The sequence below is a fragment of the Rhamphochromis sp. 'chilingali' genome, assembly GCF_963969265.1.
Source record: "Rhamphochromis sp. 'chilingali' genome assembly, chromosome: 16".
Taxonomy (NCBI): domain Eukaryota; kingdom Metazoa; phylum Chordata; class Actinopteri; order Cichliformes; family Cichlidae; genus Rhamphochromis; species Rhamphochromis sp. 'chilingali'.
Genome location: NC_137943.1, coordinates 18,220,813 through 18,237,981, shown reverse-complemented (window position 1 = coordinate 18,237,981; position 17,169 = coordinate 18,220,813). Strand labels below are relative to the sequence as shown.

The 17,169-nt window shown below is 41.2% G+C and overlaps 1 protein-coding gene across 3 annotated transcripts in view; it reads right to left on the bottom strand.

The window, feature by feature from the left end:
- LOC308412622 (laminin subunit alpha-3-like) overlaps positions 1–17,169 on the bottom strand; it is a 62,382-nt gene that overhangs the window by 42,248 nt on the left and 2,965 nt on the right. For all 3 annotated transcript variants that reach the window (XM_080907124.1, XM_080907122.1, XM_080907123.1), the window contains exons 3-8: positions 6,658–6,775; positions 3,972–4,090; positions 3,695–3,865; positions 2,017–2,117; positions 1,160–1,275; positions 236–354 (exon numbers count right to left, since the gene is read on the bottom strand). In XM_080907124.1, the coding sequence (XP_080763250.1) occupies positions 236–354; positions 1,160–1,275; positions 2,017–2,117; positions 3,695–3,865; positions 3,972–4,090; positions 6,658–6,775 (744 nt within the window). The remainder of the gene's footprint in view (positions 1–235; positions 355–1,159; positions 1,276–2,016; positions 2,118–3,694; positions 3,866–3,971; positions 4,091–6,657; positions 6,776–17,169) is intronic.

Below are 17,169 nucleotides of genomic sequence, written 5' to 3'. Positions count from 1 at the left end.
TCTTGGCAAAAAGAAGGTCACAAAGTTCCTAGAATGTTTCAAAAAGAACGTTTGCTTTGGCTCACACAGCAAGTTGCACAAGTTTCAAACTGAAGTATGCAATATCCAATCCTCTGCAAAAGACTTGAATGATATAGAGACATGCAGTATGGAATATTGCTTCACTTTCTATCCTGTTTTCAACCACACACATGCAAACATAAGAATCAGTTTAGACTTGATACCCAGTACATACCTGGCAGTTGATGCACACTCCTCCTCCATCAAACCTGCCGAAGGTGTCTAAACTTGTTCCCCTTTTTTCCACCTCTGGGTCGTAATAACAGTCGAAGGCATGGGAGAAACACTGGCAGGCTGAGGAGGAAACCCCCCAAGACAAACACACACACACACACACACACACACACACACACACACACACACACACACACACACACACACACACACACACACACAAAAACAGAGACAAGTATTATTCTATACTGCCAGTAAATTACCTCTGACTCCCCCTTTCCCCCTGTAAGTACCTTAAGCTACTCATTCTCTTAAAAGGAATATTAAGTCAAGGTTGTTAAGCATCAAGAGAAACTATAAAATCCAAACTAAACAAGATGGCATATCCTCTTCCTGTAATCCACCCTGTCTTATTAATGATTATGAATGGGTTGGGTGCATTTGCACTGCATGAGTGCACTGACTGGATTACAAGTTTCCTTCCTTGCTTTACTTCTGTGGCTGATTCAAGGTTATGTTTCATGAAGGCCAAACTTGTCAACAGTGCAAAGCAATTAGATTCCAGTTGGCAAAGGCTCTGCTGATGGACTGAATGGCTCGCTGATAAGCTCTCACTATCTAGGTCGGCGCAGGGTTGACTAAGCTCATTGACCAGCTACCTAAACAGACAAAACCCAGTTATCCTGAAGCAAGTTGTGCACCGTGCTGTTCATCACACATACCATATCAGGAATGTCCTCCCAGCTCTTCACTGAGGCTCACCACAATACCATATCAGGGCATCCACAATAGGGCTTAAATATCAGAGGCAAGAGGACACTTCAGTCCTCTCTGGGGGTAGTAATTCAAGGAGCCAACAGCATGGGGAGTAGCAGAGTGCGGTTTTGGTTACACACTAAATGAAGTACTGTACATGTATACTTACGCTGACACTCATTCGGGTTGTCAACAGTTGCAGCGCGCCATGGCTTCTGGTTAAATCCTGGGCAGCAGCGGTCACATGACTCGCCACAGGTGTTGTGCTGGCACTCGCACTGGCGACTAAAGAAAGGAGACGAGACGCCTGTATTCAGTAGTAGTGCCAAGATGGGTTTTCAGAGAAAAAGTCCCAACTGTACATTGATATTTACTGGCACACACAGTCGGGTATCTACAAACTCAAGGACGCACAGCGGAGCACTAACATTCATTCTGAAATCTTATTTCAGACAGTCAGACAAATAGACATTCAAATTTGCTTCGCTTTAAGCCTTGTTTTGGTATCTGCGCAGCTGCTATTCAGCGTTAATTCTTCCTGTCTTCCGTTTGATGTTCAAGCTTTGTGTAGGTGAAAACAGCCGCTTACAGCACCTGGAAATTACAGCGATGAGAGCGATGAGACAACCAACTTAGTGAAGCATCCACGAATCCTATCCTCTTCTTTTTTCTTGGACTTTTTTGTTTCAGAGTACTAATGCTTACAATGGTTCAAAGCAGCGCTTTATCCAAAATCTTATCACAGCCAGTAATCAGGGAAACTAAAACAATCTACTGCTTTTTATAATGGTGAAGTCACTGCACAAACAACATAATTGTGCTTTTCAGAAACAAGTGATCACTCTTGATCTTATCTATGCTATACCTCATACACTAGAGGCAGCATTTGTAATCTTTGCCTCTTTTCTTTCAGAATTAAATCCACTTTACTGTAATAGTTGTACACAAGAGCCCCAATTCTACAAAAAGCTCACTGAATAAAGGCAAGTATATTTTAGAGCTGAAGGTGAAGTATGTATTACTAACCTATTTGGGTTGTCAGGGTTACGGCCTCCACCACACATCTGTGCGTGCCCGTGACAAACACAGCGTCCGCCAATGCTGATGTCTTTGATGCTGTAGTAATACTGTCAGCAAATAAAGAATATGTTATCAGCAGCATAATTTCCAACCATGTTATCAGCAACTTAGCGACACCAGTCACACCAGAACAAATGCCTGGCTCTGCTTGGCAGCAGAAGTGAGTCACACATGCTGACAAGTGCAAACTTAAACCATGACCCATGAGATAATGCTAGTTTTATGGGGTGAATCAGTGCGTGAGATAACACGAGATAAGGCAGCCAACATCACTGATTCCCAAAGGTTCGAATAAGGAAAACTAAACAGATGTTTTAGACACAATAGTAAATCACAAAGATACAGTGCTGTGCAAAACCATCATGTCTTTATATTTTGCCAAAACATAAACCAAAAAAAAAATGGTTTGTTTAGTTCTAACAGGCTTGACAGTAAGTATTTGGTAGCACCATATTTATTCTTCAGCACAGCCTGAAGCTTTCTTATCATTTCTTTGGATTTTGGCTGCCTTTTGTTTCATTCTCTGTCTAAATGATCTCACATTGCTTCAGTAATGTTGAGGTTCAGGCTCCTGGAAAGGCCAAACAATGACTGATGGCGTTCCATTGCACGTTTTCCTTTCCAGGTATGCTTTTACTGCATTGGCAGTGTGTCTAGGATCATTGATCATTGGCACCTGCTGCCAATCAGATGCTTTCCAGATGGTACTGCATGATGGATCAAAATGTGATATTATTTTTTAAAGTTCATAATTCTACAAGTTTTGACATGACATCCCTTACCCACCGGCTGAAATACAGGACTAAACCATGACAGAGTCGTCTCAATGTTTTACAGATGGCTGTAGACACTGTTGTACTTCTGGCTTCTTGGCAGCCACCTTTGACCATTTCTGATGAGGCTTCAGTGAACAATAGCTGGATCAACTCAAAGGTCAGATCTATCTCTCCGGTCCTAGGTCAGGATATTTTTCCTTCTTAAGGACACAACTTTCAGATAACTTTCATCGTTAGGTCTGCCGCTTTTGTCCTCCACAAGTTTCCTCAAAGTTTTTTTCAGGACACACTGCACACCATGCTGAGATATACAAAGTTTTCGACTAATAGCGCTTTGGGCTTTAGCTTGTTGCTGATAAAATGATTTTTTTTCTTCCTGTCAGAGTGTGTTATTTTTGACATGAAATGGAAACAAATAATTATTTGCAACTTAGGTGCCTTTTTATGCTTGAGTTGTTTATAGGTGTTCCCCTAAAAATGGTCAAATATAAGGACTTGACTGAAAATAAGTGAAAAACCAGCCAGTTTCAAAGAAACACTATGACAGATCTTCAGAAAGCCTGGAGAAATATTGGCTACTGGAAGCAAAATATTAAAAAAATGAGGAGTAGCTCAGATGTTTTGCACAGTCCTGTACACTACTCTGTATCAAGGAAATTACCAAGATGACTCATATGATAGATAACAGACAGACCTGGCAGTGGGTCTCAACACAGGTGAACATGTGGGCAGGCCTGTGCGCTTGTTTCAGAAAAAACAAGCTAGCAGGTGGGTGCTGCAAAGGCCAAATGGGAAACAAGAGCCTGCCAGCATGACACCATAGTGCGAGGTTGTTCAGTGTGTCTCACCCTGCGTGTAACGGTGGGGTCTCTCTGGGCCTTGGAGATGAGGTGGCCGAGCAGGGTGTTGGTGCGGAGGAAGTGCAAGCGGATATTGGTAGCCTTTGTAAAGTCTTGCAGCGCAGGTGAGTAGGTAAAGTTTTTGGCCCCCGGACGGCCGTTGACAAGGGATATCACAACCTAAACAATACAAATTTACAATCCATTTACAATGCTTATTACAATATCAAGCTATTTGATTTACTTCAAAAAGAAAAAAGGAGAAAGAAATACATTTTTATTTTACCTCTCCATTCTCCAAAGGGATGATCCGTGAGTATTCTGTGATGCAGAGCTGGTCGTCATCATTTAATAAACGGGCATTGGGCTGCTTTCCAAACCTCTCAATACACTCACGTGCTGAATCTGCCAAAAAAAAGAAGAAGAAGGAGAAGAAGACACCCATTATTCTTTATATTTTTATAATAAATCATTTATTTAATTAATTAGTTCTCTTGTCAATGTAAAGAAATTACATTGGCATCTTCACATGAAAAAAAGGATCATGTTCCTTTTGCATGACGCAAAAGGAAAAGACCAAAGAAGTATAATTTTAAATGGAAAAACTGGGATTTTAAATAATCTCAAATCTCTCTATATACACTGAACAAAAATATAAACGCAACACTTTTGTTTTTGCTCCCATTCCCCATGGGATGGACGTAGAGACCTAAAATTCATTCCAGATACACAATATAACCATCCCTCCCAAACAGTGGTCACAAATCAGTCCAAATGTGTGGTAGTGGGCACATCTGCTATATTGAGATAATCCATCCCACCTCACAGGTGTGCCACATCAGGATGCTGATCTGACATCATGAGTAGTGCACAGGTGTACCTCAGACTGCCCACAACAAAAGGCCACCCTGGAATGTGCAGTTTTTTGCGCTATTGGGGGTCTGGGGACCCAGAACCGGTCAGTATCTGGTGTGACCACCATTTGCCTCATGCAGTGCAACACATCGTCGCATGGAGTCTATCAGATTGTCAATTGTGGCCTGTGGAATGTTGGTCCACTCCACTTCAATGGCTGTGCGAGGTTGTTGGATATTCGTGGGAACTGGTACACGCTGTCGTATACGCCGGTCAAGCACATCCCGAACATGCTCAATGGGTGACATGTCCGGTGAGTATGCTGGCCATGCAAGAACTGGGACATTCTCAGCTGCCATCTGCCCTGAACAATGTGAACCATGATTCATCCGTGAAGCGCACACCTCTCCAACGTGCCAGACGCCATCGAATGTGAGCATTTGCCCACACAAGTCTGTTACGGCGACGAGCTGGAGTCAGGTCAAGACCCCGATGAGGACGACGGGCATGCAGTTGAGCATCCCTGAGACGATTTCTGACAGTTTGTGCAGAAATTGTTTGGTTGTGCAAACCAATTGTTCCAGCAGCTGTCTGGGTGGCTGGTCTCAGACGATCTTGGAGGTGAACCTGCTGGATGTGGAGGTCCTGGGCTGGTGTGGTTACACGAGGTCTGCGGTTGTGAGGCCGGTTGGATGTGCTGCCATATTCTCGGAAACGCCTGTGGAGACGGCTTATGGTTGAGAAATGAACATTCAATGCACGGGCGACAGATCTGGTTGACATTCCTGCTGTCAGCATGCCAATTGCATGCTCCCTCATTGCTTGTGGCATCTGTGGCATTTTGCTGTGAGACAAAACTGCACATTCCAGGGTGGCCTTTTGTTGTGGGCAGTCTGAGGTACACCTGTGCACTACTCATGATGTCAGATCAGCATCCTGATGTGGCACACCTGTGAGGTGGGATGGATTATTTCAATATAGCAGATGTGCCCACTACCACACATTTGGACTGATTTGTGACCACTGTTTGGGAGGGATGGTTATATTGTGTATCTGGAATGAATTTTAGGTCTCTACGTCCATCCCATGGGGAATGGGAGCAAAAACAAAAGTGTTGCGTTTATATTTTTGTTCAGTGTATATACACTGGAAGGAATGATATAATATGCAATTGCAGTGTTTATGCAGCTGGAAATAATTTTTTAAAGGTAAAGCTCAAGGTTAAGCTAATAGTCTCTAACTCATGATAGCTCCTGAAAGAACACAAACTTGAAGAGAAACCTTGAGACTGTAAAACAGATGAGTCACAGCTGTGTCTCCTGGCAGGCTCTGTGCACGCATCCCACCCTCCCTCAGATATCCAATCAGCACATACAAAATATGCATTAAGTATGTAAAATGGTGGCAGTTCAGTGTCAGATTTGCAGCGTGTCACCACCTGCCACTTTTAATACACCAAAATCAGTCATTAAGCTGACATTCTCGCATGTTTTCAACAAGTCAAATTTAATCAAAGGTTTTTGTTCACACCCACTCCCTGTCTAAATCTGTCTCTGATTAAACATACTGCAGTACAAAGTTTTAACTCTGTCCGCAGGCCTTTTTCTTTACAGAAACACTTTGACTTGTCATGGCAGGAAAGACACGTGTATAACTAATAGTGTTAATGATGACCACACTCTTTTTGCCTCTGCCAGTTCTAGAAATGTATAATACCCTGGATTGCTGTGATAGCTTTTGGTAGGCTGAATTTTAAATCCTTTCCATAAAAAGGCCCAAAGCTGTGTAGTGCAGAGACATGAAACTCTGCCCTATCTGTGTATTTATGACTGAAATTGATTTTTTTTTAATTTAATCCACAGAGAAAACCTTTATGAGAACAGAGTCTAAAAGAATCTGTCATCACTAATTACATCATTATAGACAACAATAGAAAACGGCACTTATTTATTTTAAAAGGCATTCTGCAGACCTGCACGTTTCCTTGATTTGAAACTCAGTTGAGTAATTGATTCAAGTTGGGACCACATTCAAGAGGATTCAATGTTTGATTCACAGCACAAAAAGTGCACCAGCTTGCAGGAGAAGGTTTTTAATGCATTAACATATGAACTTACGTGCAAAATACTGCCAGGGGGTGAAGGTTTTCCCATTGTCGACAGACCTCTCCAGCACCCACAGGTCAGGACGTGGTGAATTCGCAAACTTAATGAGGACATATGCGACATGGAAGAGCTAAAAATAAAAAAATTTTTAAAAAAAATAAAAAGAGAGAGAGAGCAAAGAGGAGGGTAAATAAAAAAGCACCCAGTGTTCAGAATGAATTTTGGCAAAATACAGTTTCCTGTACTTGCTCTGTCAAAGTTCCCTGCTTGACCTGGAGCTCTGAAGATATCATTTCCTCTCTTGTGAATGTATGGATACAACAACAGCTTGGCTGTATTATCTCTGTAAATGATCACCACAGGATTAATGGCTTTGAACGAGGAAGAACTTCCTGTTTTGAGCCCTTTTATTCTTGAGTCTCAGCTTTAGCGGTATCTGTGTGGCCAACATTTGTTAGAGTGTATAAACTGGTGCAGGTGCAGCCCACATGATCCCTGTATGCTTCCCCGAACTTTCTATCTTCACCTCCCATCAGAATACTCAGTCCACACGAGGCCAGAGAATGATGTCAGTGACGGTTTCTGCCAACACTGAGCTTTCTGTCAGGCCCGTGATATTCACCGCAGTACATTTCCTTTACAGTTCGTCAACATCGTTATCAAGCCCTAAAAGCGGGTGACTTCAGCTTGATTGAACATTGTACAAAAGAAATGTAATTTGTGCAGTCAAAGGTCTCTTTGTTATGACTTGGCATGGACTTGACATAGCTTGGATCGCAAACATTTGACACTATCCTGCACGTGACACCTGCAGTGTCAACAAAAAGGCCTCGTCTACACCCGACTACCACACCCGTCCATGTCTTGTTTAGCACGGTTTAGAAAGAGTTTATCTAAAAGCTGGCACGCGGAAACATTGCATGGTTCAAAAACATATAACCTGCAGTACCTGCACTCATTGCTAAGCTCATGAATGTAACTGCATCTACATAATGCGGTGCACTACTTCAATAACAGACATTTCTACAGACTGTCTGTCTTCGAGGCGGATGAAGGCAGGCCCACACTCGTCCAGCATCCCACAGCACATTGATGAAAGCCCAAGGAAGCATTTGAAATATTCCAGTTACTCACTTGCATGAGACGAGGAGCTCTAATACAAACATATCAAAGCAGAGCAAAGTCTGGCAATGCATCTGCTGTGGACTTACTGTGTCGAAAAGGACCCACAATTATACTGACAAGAAAAAACCTCAAGTTCAAGAAGCCCTTAGGTTGATGGATTTTGAGAGAGTTCAGAGGTCAGTTACGGAAACGTCCGCCTTTTTTTTTCTGCCTGAAGATTGCAGACAATCACCAATAAACAACAAAACAGTTTGCAAATCAGGAAACGTCTTTAATCAGGGTCCAAGCGGAAAGTAAATAAAACAACTTGCAACCACAGCTTTGAATAGGGTGTGTCCTAAAATTAATCAGAGAACACTTCCACCCGCATGCAACAGGATGCGCAACTAACAAAAAAAAGATGCACGGCTGCACGGGCTGCAATCTAAAAATAGAAGCAGGAGTTGCCTGTAATCAGCATGCTGGTTCTGATGAGGACCTGCAGGAAGTTTGGTTCACATGGGCTGCAGTGACGTTAAGAGATGTCAGGAGGGTGAGATGGCACGAGTGTAAAAAAAAAAAAAGGAAAGAAAAAGGGTCAGTGCAGTGGCGAGAGACTTGCTGGCTGGCACGCAGACCCATCTCAGATTCCAAACATAGCGCCACATTCCCCTTCCCCCCTAATGCCCCCAAAGCAGAGTGTGTCCCTGCTTACAGGAACCTGCTGCTGACATCAACGTTCAGCAGTGAAAATCTCCTCCACCACTTGTGATGATAAAGATGGCAACAAGATCCTCCAGTGTCACAAAAAATAAAAAAAAGAAGCCAAAGTCCAAATTAGAGTGCTGAAACAATCAGACACCAGCTGTGTTTCAACAGAGATTTGGGTTCAAGATGGGTAGTGCAACAAAACTAGCTTTTTGGGATACAAACTGAGCTGTAGTCTGCAAGTCGCTATGCAATCTCAAAGTTTAGTTACAAGTAATGCGATGATGACACAAAGATTCAGGGACTTATTATTGACTTGATGCCAAACACTGAGTGTTGGCAAGATGAATCCTCCGGAAACAAACACAGCTAGAAACAGACAGTGTGATCTTGGAAACTGCTTAAGCAAAGCCATGCCTGTCCTGGCATGGCTTTGCTTAATTTCAGGCCTGTCTTTCCAACTGTGTGCTGCCAGTCTAAACACATGCTCTTGAAATATGTCCAGCACCTACGTATTGTTTGAAGGAACCATGAAATACTGTAACAGCATGTTAAGTGCATGAGTAGTGGCACGAAAGACATGAAACACACTGACAAGCTTGAGGTAAAAAAAAACACTTGGAATGGCAGTTGAGAAGTACCATCCTCTCCCCCTCCCAGCATCTGCGGCTTCGTACTGCCGTGAGGTCTGACTTCTCAACACCCACAACACAGGGCTGTGTGGGTGGGTGTCAAAAAGGTCAGAGTTTTAGCTTTGACAGGTTTGACAACTACCCTCTTCGCTTTTTACCACCCTTCTTAAATTCTTGACCTAGACCTGATGTCATATATATAAGGTGTAAAGCATCCAGATCTCCTCCAACCTCCTAATTAACGCAACAGAACAACAAAGCCATTCACATCCCTCGTGACCAAACACCTTTTTAACAGCATAACAACATATTTTCCTTTCCTTTTTGGGCCTGTAGAAATGTGTAAATTAATTCTGACACACACACACACATGCACACACACTAATCATTCCTAAACCCATCAACCCTTAACATGTCAGGCCCAAAACTGTCCACATGAATAACCCATTTTGTATGTGCGACAGCTCAGAAGTGATATACTTGCACCATTCAGTGTGATCTGCAGCCCCACTGTTGCCTCTACACAGAGGTTCTACCCTCTAACTTCACACATGCTTGCCCCTTCAGGTATTAGAGCTGTGGAGCTACAAGATCTCAAAAGAAAAGAGCTGATTGCATGACCCTTGGGTTGTTATACTCCTTTTAGGCATGCCTGCCACGTGGATCTCTTCAATTATAATCTTTTTGTGTAGATCAAATGAAGTGTACTGTAAAATGAACTGGTTAGGGTTTTCTCACAGCTTCCTCAATCATCAAAATGTTGTGTCAAACATTTCCATGTCTTTTATTTTATTTTAATGTTAAACAGGTAGGAAATGAGACATAAGCTAGCAATACTGTTAGCAATATTGAACATCATAATCCCAAAGTTCAACCAAAGGGTACAACCAAAAAAAACTAAATCTAGATTGAGAGCACAATCCTGACAGTGAGCGCCTGAAAATCTGATATAAAATCAGAAGAATGCAATTTAAAGGAGGGGAGGCATCACCTTCTGTTACAGTGGATCACCCGTGCCAGACAGGACACGTAGCGCAGTGGGGATGGAGCAGTTGCACTCCAGTCTGTAATAATGCAGTGTACAACTGTTTGTCTGTGTGCAACAGGTGGGCTGTGGAAGGAGAAGGGGGTAGTCTGGTATGTTTTTCTCTGTCTCCATGACAGAAGTTATATGGTGACGACGAGCAGTTGGCTAAAAATTGCACGAGAAGTATTTCTGGTAATAATGCCGCACATTTCTACTTCTGCTTTGAACATTATGCACTCAGTCGCCACTTTATTAGGTAAATCTGTTCAACTGCTTCTTCACTTAAATACATAAGTAGCCAATCACATGGGAGCAACTCAGTGCATTTAGCCATGTACGCTTAGTTGAAAATTCCTTGTCAATGTTAGATATTTGAGGAGAATTGCCAGACTGCTTTGAGCTTATAGGAAGGCAACGGTAACTTGTATAACCACTTGTTACAACCAAGATGTGCAGAAGAGCATCTCTGAAACTAGTTGAACATTGAAGTGTTGGGTGACAACACTACCACAACAAGTGCCACAGGAAACTGTGTCTACAATTCACACAAGAGTAACAAAGTTGGACAAAAGAAGATTGGAAAAAAGTTGTCTGGTCTAATGAACTCAAATTTTTGCTGGCAGGGTCAGAAACAATATGAAAGTATGGCTCCATCCTGAATGGTATTAAAGATGCAGGCTGGTGATGGTGGTGTAATGGTGGGCGTGTTATTTTCTAGGCACACTTTGCCAAGAAAATAACCACTTGAGCTTCATTTAAAGACACCCTACCTAATTACTGACCATGTACATCCTTTTATATCCACAGTGTACCCATCTTTTGATTGTTGCCTCCAGCAGGATAACACACCGTGTCACAAAGCTCAAATAATCTAAATCGGGTTCCTTGAGCATGAGTCTACTGTACTCAAATGGCTTCCATAGCCACCAGATCTAAATTCAAAAGAACACTTCTGGGATGTGGTGGAACAGGAGAGTCACATCATGGATGTAACTGTGCGATTTTAATATGGATCAAAATCTCTGAGGAACGTTTCCAGCACCTTGTTGACTCAGTGCCACAAACAATTAAGGCAGCTCGGAAGGCAAAAGGGGGTCCAGTGTGACAGTAGTTATTCATTGGAGGATGTTTTAAAAGCAATGCAAATTCAAAACTGGCTGTAATGTGAAGAAATCAGCGATCTAATAACCAAGTGATAGAATCTGATTAAAAAATTGGAATCTAAGCAAAAAACAAAAAAAATATTTATGGAACACAGTGCTTTAGTAGTGATGTGTAAAATTCTGCAGCTATGTTGCTGCATTGTGCTGCAGTATACATGGGTGTATATATGGGTGAGCTATTCATGAAACACCCCTGTCAAATGGGTCTAGGAAACTTCCCATTGCATCAATGCCTGCGTCAGTAAACCTGTGACCACTGAATAACATTACTATGTACAAACTGGTGGCGTGGCCCTTGAAAAGGTGAACAGATCCCACGTTAACCCCCACAAGCTTTTCCACATCACAGCTCCAGATTTAAGAGGAGCTGCTGTCCAACAGTCACCCGTGATGCACTCTGCTAATGCTAACTAGCACAGTGTGACTGTTAGTGTAGTTGTAAATATCTGCTGGGTTGGCCTGGCGCCTTGGGCAGCCCAGCTAAAGACAGGCACTTACATCACCTCCATCGTCACCGAAGCAAAAGGGATATGTAACAGCCAATGTTGTCTCAGGGGTGAGCCAACTATACAGTATGAAGAAATATTTATTACAAAGCATAGATAGGCAGTTCTTCAACAGCAATTTACTCACTTCTTTGACTGTTCAGGATTACATCGGCAAATCACAGCTTCAATTAGGATTACAGCCTATACAAAGTACAAATCCGCTTCTAACATGGTTTCAAGAGACGCAGTGCAGCCATGCAAACTGAATCTGGACCCAGAAGGTCACCCATGCATACAAGTAAGCATCATGCATGGTTGTACATTAATGTCTATTAGATTAAACAGCATCAAGAGTGCTCAACAAGCCAGGAAAATTTAATGTTTTCAGATATAACTTCTACGCTATGTGTGTTTTCTCTTTTCTCACCACCAAATTACACCACCTCTCTATTTCTAGCCATTTATCTTGTGAAAAGAGAAGGCCAGGTCACTTTCAGCAAGGCTTAAAAGGGCCAAACTTTTGTGAGAGTCTGAGAGCATAGAAAGGATGTCACACAATACCGCCTAGAAGGATTCTAACACAAAAGGGGGCGACGGCTGCAAATAAAACATTCAAACCAACTTTTGTGGGAGGTGAACCCCCGAGAAAGAGGATTAGGTTCCAGGGGAATGTCTCCAAAATTGAGTTCTTGGAAGCTTTTTCTCTTGACGATTGCTGAATTATAGACAGAGCCAAAAACATTGCATTAACCTGAGTCACTCTCTTGCCACTTTGTTACAAAGCTAAATCATAGATCTTGAACTTGTTCACATCTTCTAAAAAGTGAAAGGTCTCAGTGTGCACACTACCAAAGCCTTCTAAATGAATAACCTTCAAATCACAAATAACAAGACATTCTGCAATCAGAGGCTATTTAAAGCAGCAAAAGCACGAACATGATAAACACCAGACGACTTAAGAAATGCCTCAAAGCTAAAAAAGAATGAAACAAAACAAAACACGTAATTAATCAGAACGTCGTTTAAACTACTAGGATCCAATATTCACTCAGTCACTGCCTGACTTCTACCAATGAGAAGCAGCTCACTCTCATCAGACAGACTGCTGTAAGGCCTATAATGTTTGCCTCACATGGTCTACTCTGGGTTCACTCAGGCAGATAAGCACATGTGGTCAGGGCTCCTAAAATACATTCCCCAGAAAAAAGGAGTGACTGGTAGCCTGATACATGGCATAAATATTTAGAGGAACAATGGCTTACTTACTGTGCCCTGTAAATAGGTTCACAAGGAAAAAGGTTCTAGGAAGAGAAGCTACTTTTTGCCGTCATCAATTCATAATAAGTATGTTTCTGACAAAATGTGCTAAAATAAAAATGCACAACACAAAATGTGTATTTGTGCAACCTGCACATGCCTCTGTATAGTCCAAGTTATTCACTCTAAGCAAATTCCTAAACAAGTAAGTAAAGAAGCCAGTGACACCAAACATCATATTAAGGTGTTTAGGGGGAGTAACTGAAGATCACTGTGGTCGTTTCCTGACTGAAGGTAGGATTTGTCATGGGTCATAGGTCAAAAAGCCAAGAAGTCACAAAAACAGGGAGCAGCTTGCCTGCTTGCCTTGGCCTGTCTGAGACAGGGGGCCTGTGCAGTGTAGATTGCTTAGCTGCAGGCAATTTAGAAAGCGATCCTGCTACAAGAAGCATTTGACCTCTATGGCCGTTAACGAAAGCGGTGCGAGGTTTTAGCAAATGTTTGCCCGAGAACTGGTAAAAGGTAAAACGCATTGTGTTTCCAAATATTCAGTCTTGGTTTTGTCTGTTAGACTCAGATTAGTTTGTAAGACAGTTTTAATCATCAACCCAGGCAAACTATATGGTGACCTGATTACAGCGCTACATAAATCAGAACAGCAGTTAAACAGCACAGACATCACCCAAGGCCAATACAGCGATAAAACATCACAGTCACTTAAAATAAATAATGTCATAAATACGCATGCCAGAGTTTTTGAAAAACAAAGGTGAAAAATCGAAAGAGTTTTTTAAAGTGTGCAATGGCAGTAAGAGGTCAGGACCAAAAAACACGGGTGTATCGGTAATCTTTTATCACGATGTGTAAATGCTGCACCTCCACATTCTCATTAGAAACTTTGTTCCTTAGTTCTTGTTTCTCTTCCCAACATCTCTAAAATCATTACTGTGAGGGGATACAACATACAAAAGAGATCTTAGTAAAGAAAGTGAGAAAAAAGTTGGCTTACATTTAACTACTGATTTTATCTACTGTTCTGATTTTATCTGTTTTGATTTTATATACTGTTTTGTTTGTTTGTTTGTTTGTTTGTTTGTTTGTTTGTTTGTTTGTTTGTTTGTTAATTAGTTAGTTAGTTTATTTGCTTGTTTTAATCAATTTTAAATCATGCTTTTTATTTGTTCTTGTTTCTAATGTCTCTGTAAAGCACTTTGAATCACCTTGTTGTTGAATTGTGCTATACAAATAAACTTGCCTTGCCTTGCCTTGCCTTCATACAAAGAAATGCCCATGCAGCGACAAAGGTCTTGAGACAAAAGTCAAATATCAGGACAATCCATAACTGTCAAGACTTTTATTGTAAACCAAAAATGTCAGCCTCCTGTTGATGGCATAGGCAATATTCATTTTTCCAGGGATAATCTCATCCAGTAATAAGACAATAAATCCCCGGAATTTCAATGTCCCAATCCTGGCAATGGTTAAACTCTAAAAGTCACTTAATTTATTTAAAAAAATGGCATATTACTTTCTAAATATGCAAATTCATCTCGACTTGCCTGCGAGCCATTCCCATTTTCGCTCTTCCTCTCCAGACCAACTTGCTACATGAATGGAGACGCAGCCTTGCTCCACTCTGTGGAAGTGTTTGCTTTGTTAAGTTGAGGAACTTGGAGAGGATGCTGTTTTTGTGGGTCAGGGGAGCAAAAGGCCACAGAACATATTATCAACAATGGAGCTGTTAAAACATAAAAACTGGTTGGTTTTTTTTGCCTAAGTTGACCGTCCGTCAGTCCTAAACACCAGGACTTTTTTTGTAATTGTTTTTAACAAAAACTATAACCAAAATCTTATTAGCCTACTGCTCAAGTTAACCAGTTTTATACATATAAAACAACTAACAAACCACTTTGCTTTTAATGTATGTTTGGGATCAGTTTTCATGCTAAAAAATTAAATTGTTATCAATCAGATGTTTTCCAGATGGCATTGCATGGTGGTTCAAAATATTTCCATCAGTTCTGATAAGATCCCAACACCCAAATGCAGATCCAAAACATGACAGAGCTTGGGTTTTACGCTCACTCTTGTACCTCTCACACTCACGATGATTTGAATCAAATTCAAATCACATTTGGATTCATCAGGCCTGTTGCCATTGTTTTACAGTCCAGTTCTTCTGTAATTTGACATACCTTTTCTCCCTGTTTCCCTGTGGCTTCTTGACAGCCACAATCCATCTACTGTAGATAGTAGATTATAAATTGTGTGTTTTTGTGACACACAATTTATACAGTAACAAAAGGAAATACAATATAATTTAAAACCGTCTCTTTGCTAAGTTATCTGCTATGTGTAGACACAACACTGGTTCATCCCTTGGGTTAGGTGCCTTTTAGATCAGTTTAACAAACAAACAAAACACATTCTTTTGAAAAGAGTCAGGAACAATGACTGAATTTAAAATGAGTGGAAAAGATTTCAAAGAAAACCTTTGAGAGCCCATCAGAAGGCCTGAAACACTATTGCTAAAAAAAATAATAATAAAAAAATTGCAACACAGGTAAGAAAAATATAAATAAATGAGGGGAAGCTCAAAACTATTGCACATTGCTGTATGTATAGATGTGAGTCCTCTGTATGCAGGATATTGAAGATAGCCTCCCCCCTCTTGCCATGAATCAACAACACAGGAATATTTGACTTGACTCTGTTATCAAACAGCTAATAACGAGTTCTTTTGGATTGTTACATGTAAAAAAAGAAAACCTTGCTGTCCGAATCTTTGTTTCTGAGACTGTTATTAGTACAATAAATGAAAATGCCCAGTTATGCCCTGACTGCTTCTTGTAGTGATGACACATGTTCCAGCCAAATAAAAAATCTAGACAAGTTAGCAAAAATAAAAACTTTAAATTTTAGTCCAACTGACAGAGTATCCAACAGAACCACACTGCCATTAAAGCCAAGGCAGCAGGATACTGGTGTAATTTATCATAGCAACCGTTCAGGTCACTTTATATCAGTTTAGTCTAGCGTCAAACTTGGCAAGCCATGCTTCAAACGGTCGTCTTTGAAAGAGACAGACCGGAAGCAGCTCTGTCAAAAGAGGCCCCCTCTTTGAACCTCATTATTCTAACATAAACATCAAGTGTGCCTTTATCTAATATCTCTCCTAAGAGCTGCACAGCCACCTGCGTTGCTCTTGAAAGAAACCACAGTACCCTTTCAGCTCAGTCTAGCCCACATATTTCACTGTATACACAATTGATCCTATGGATTTAAAAAGAATCTACAAAGCTATTAAAGTTTTACACAGAACACTCAAAGAACACGGCAGCTTAGAGCACTTTTCTGGATGATGCACAGGCTTATGTTTGTTTGGTGGAAGAAAGCCATGAAACACAGCAATAGGGTAAATAAAGCACACCCCAAACATCACATATACGAATGTAAGTAACCTGGTCAGGTACTTGATTTGGTATTCTAGAGCAAGGGTGTTAAACATAAGGCCCAGGGACCAGAATCGGCCCAGCCAACCGGACATCTTTGGAAAATATAAAGGACATTTTGACTTTTAACTGCATTTTCATACTGCATTTTCATACATTTTACAGCTCGTGCATTTTACAGCATTTCTTTATCATGTCGTAAAACTTAAGCGTGCTGTTGAAGTTGCACTTCTTATACTGAGATATCAGGGATTAATGTGCAGCTGAACGTCTTTACACTGTCAGAAAGAGGGTTTGTTACGGTGGCCCTGAGAGGCCAAATGGACTGCAACTTAAGAAAAAAACAGCAATAAGAAAAACGCTGCAAAAGCACACAAGATACAACGGAAATAGGAAAAACGACAACGGAAATAGGAAAAACAAAAACAGAAATAGGAAAAAACTGATTTCCAAAAGCACAAGGGAAGTGTTTCTGGGGAGAAAATAACCCGACGGACCAGTTGCAGGAACCAAAAAATGCTAAGAATTGCGCTGGGAGACACTCAAAAGAAGTGGAGGATCTATCGGTTTTGTGAGTTAAGAAAAGATGAGAGGTAAGTGTGTTAGCCTAACTATTAGCCTAAAAATCCGTCATCAGTATTATATGAATCATGATAAAACACACCCACCATGTTTTGGGTTCCTGCAACTGGT